The 1,896-nt window shown below is 45.6% G+C and overlaps 1 protein-coding gene across 1 annotated transcript; it reads left to right on the forward strand.

Annotated features, from left to right (window-relative positions):
* Positions 1-381: 381 nt before the first annotated feature.
* On the forward strand, positions 382-1,119 carry Pmar_PMAR019465 (hypothetical protein; the record flags this gene model as incomplete). Its single annotated transcript, XM_002779435.1, has 1 exon — positions 382-1,119. The coding sequence occupies one exon, from the start codon at positions 382-384 to the stop codon at positions 1,117-1,119; it is 738 nt and encodes a 245-aa protein (XP_002779481.1).
* Positions 1,120-1,896: the final 777 nt, after the last annotated feature.

Consider the following 1,896-nt stretch of genomic DNA (forward strand, 5'->3'; position numbering starts at 1 on the left):
TGGCGGATTGTGGTATAATACTGCATTATACTTTGTTGTATAATACAACAAAGTTTGTGCAAGAAACCCCGTGTTCAACACAAAGTGCTGTAACACACCAGGAACGGTAACACACCACGGCAGTGTGAAGAGAGTGTCACCGCCTCCATGAACCTGAGGTTTTTTTCTTATCGCTGTTGGTGAACTGCCTCCTTCCTCGGGCAACACTGCTAAGGGAATCCGATTCGTCAAGTTTTGCTATGCTATTCATGTGCCCAAACTCTGTAGCGGTAATGCTGGCTTGACCGTGCTGCTAGTGTGAGGAAGACCGCGTATTCGTTCGAGTGCGCTACAACTGTTGAATTCTCTTCAACAAACTCTTCAGGTTAAGTCTTATTCGTAATGCCTTTCGCCTACGGCATCTTTTTGCTTGCCATTGTGACGCAAACCGCAGCGCAGAGACAACCTGATACCCCTTTCCAGGTTACTGCTGACTATCCAGATGGTTGTTATGGAGGTCCTGGTCCAGGGTATGGGAGCGACATTGGCGATCTTCAACCGCCTTGCTGCATTTACAACATGAAGGGATACACAAAGGATGGGTTTCATAGAGAAACTGCTGGTATCATACTAAAAACCAACAGGGATGGATTATCTGGCACTATGCAAATGAACGTCACTTTGATGTTTAACCTCTCCCTGCCCTATCCCAATTTTCTTGGTGTCGAAGTGGAGACGTATGGATTGGCTCACCTTAGTATCGGTGATGAAACCCGAAAGTTCTACTTGTCCATAGGCGGCGGCAACGTGAAACGCTCCTATGGCACTGGAATGATGGTCTACGCTCCGATTAATGAGGCTGGTTTTATCCCTAACAAGGGGAGTGTTGTCCATATTTGGGGGTTAGATTCTCTAAGAGGTACAGCTACCTCAACCGGGCTGTCGATAGCTGCTTCCCACAGACCCGCCACCAATGCAGAAGTTGTCAATTTCTGGTCAACAACAGTCCTTCACATGGAGAAGAGGAAAGATGGTTGGGACTACAAGTTGGAATACTTCTTTTATGATTTGACTCGTAAAATCGGAGCTTACGACAAATATACTATCCGCGGCTATTTGCTGGACAATGTTGTAGTGTGATTCACACTTTGTAAATCTACGCAGCATCATGGTCCTATGCCTAGGCGGTGAGTGAGGTGGGTGGGCTACCACAATTCTGATGCTGTACGCACCGTTCATATATCTTGAATTATACGAAGACTTTTGACGACACCATTAATCTATTTATTTTTTCGCGTTTTTCATATCCATCTTTGATATAGCAGTAATGTGGTTCGCGTACTCCTGCTTTCTATTCCTCATCGGGATGCAGGTCTGCGCATCGCTGTGTGGGGTATTTAGCTTGTTCACGAGTACATTTCAACTTGAAGAGTGCCAAAGAGTGAAGATTCCGGTAGGCTCATGGTCTACTATTGCTGGGCTGTCAATAATTATGTAGTGGCTGATTATGGTATTGAAGAAGACCAATATGATACGCTTCTATATCCTTCAATGCTGTTGATGTTGCTGCGTTCATATACGGGGGCACTTAGTAGGTGCCACTCACAAGGTCAACTCGGCTTCTTACGATGATCGGTCGAAACATCTGATCGTACACATCTCTATTTGAGGACTTTAACCTTCGTGTCCCACCCTGGGACTCCCAGGTTCCCACGTCGCTACGGGATATTTTGGGCATCCGTTGCTTGCCAATGCTCTCTGCTGTAGCACATACCCAACTTTACAGCAGGTTGTCTGAGAAAGTTTCCAAATATTTCCGCGAGTGAAATTTTCCAGGAAGCTTATGCTAAGTGTGCATTTTCGATGCTAGAGACCATCTATTCATTTCATACAGCCTTACGATCGTTAGAATGGAGG

The sequence above is a fragment of the Perkinsus marinus genome (assembly GCF_000006405.1).
Source record: "Perkinsus marinus ATCC 50983 genomic scaffold scf_1104296947384, whole genome shotgun sequence".
NCBI classification, from domain to species: Eukaryota; Perkinsozoa; order Perkinsida; family Perkinsidae; genus Perkinsus; species Perkinsus marinus.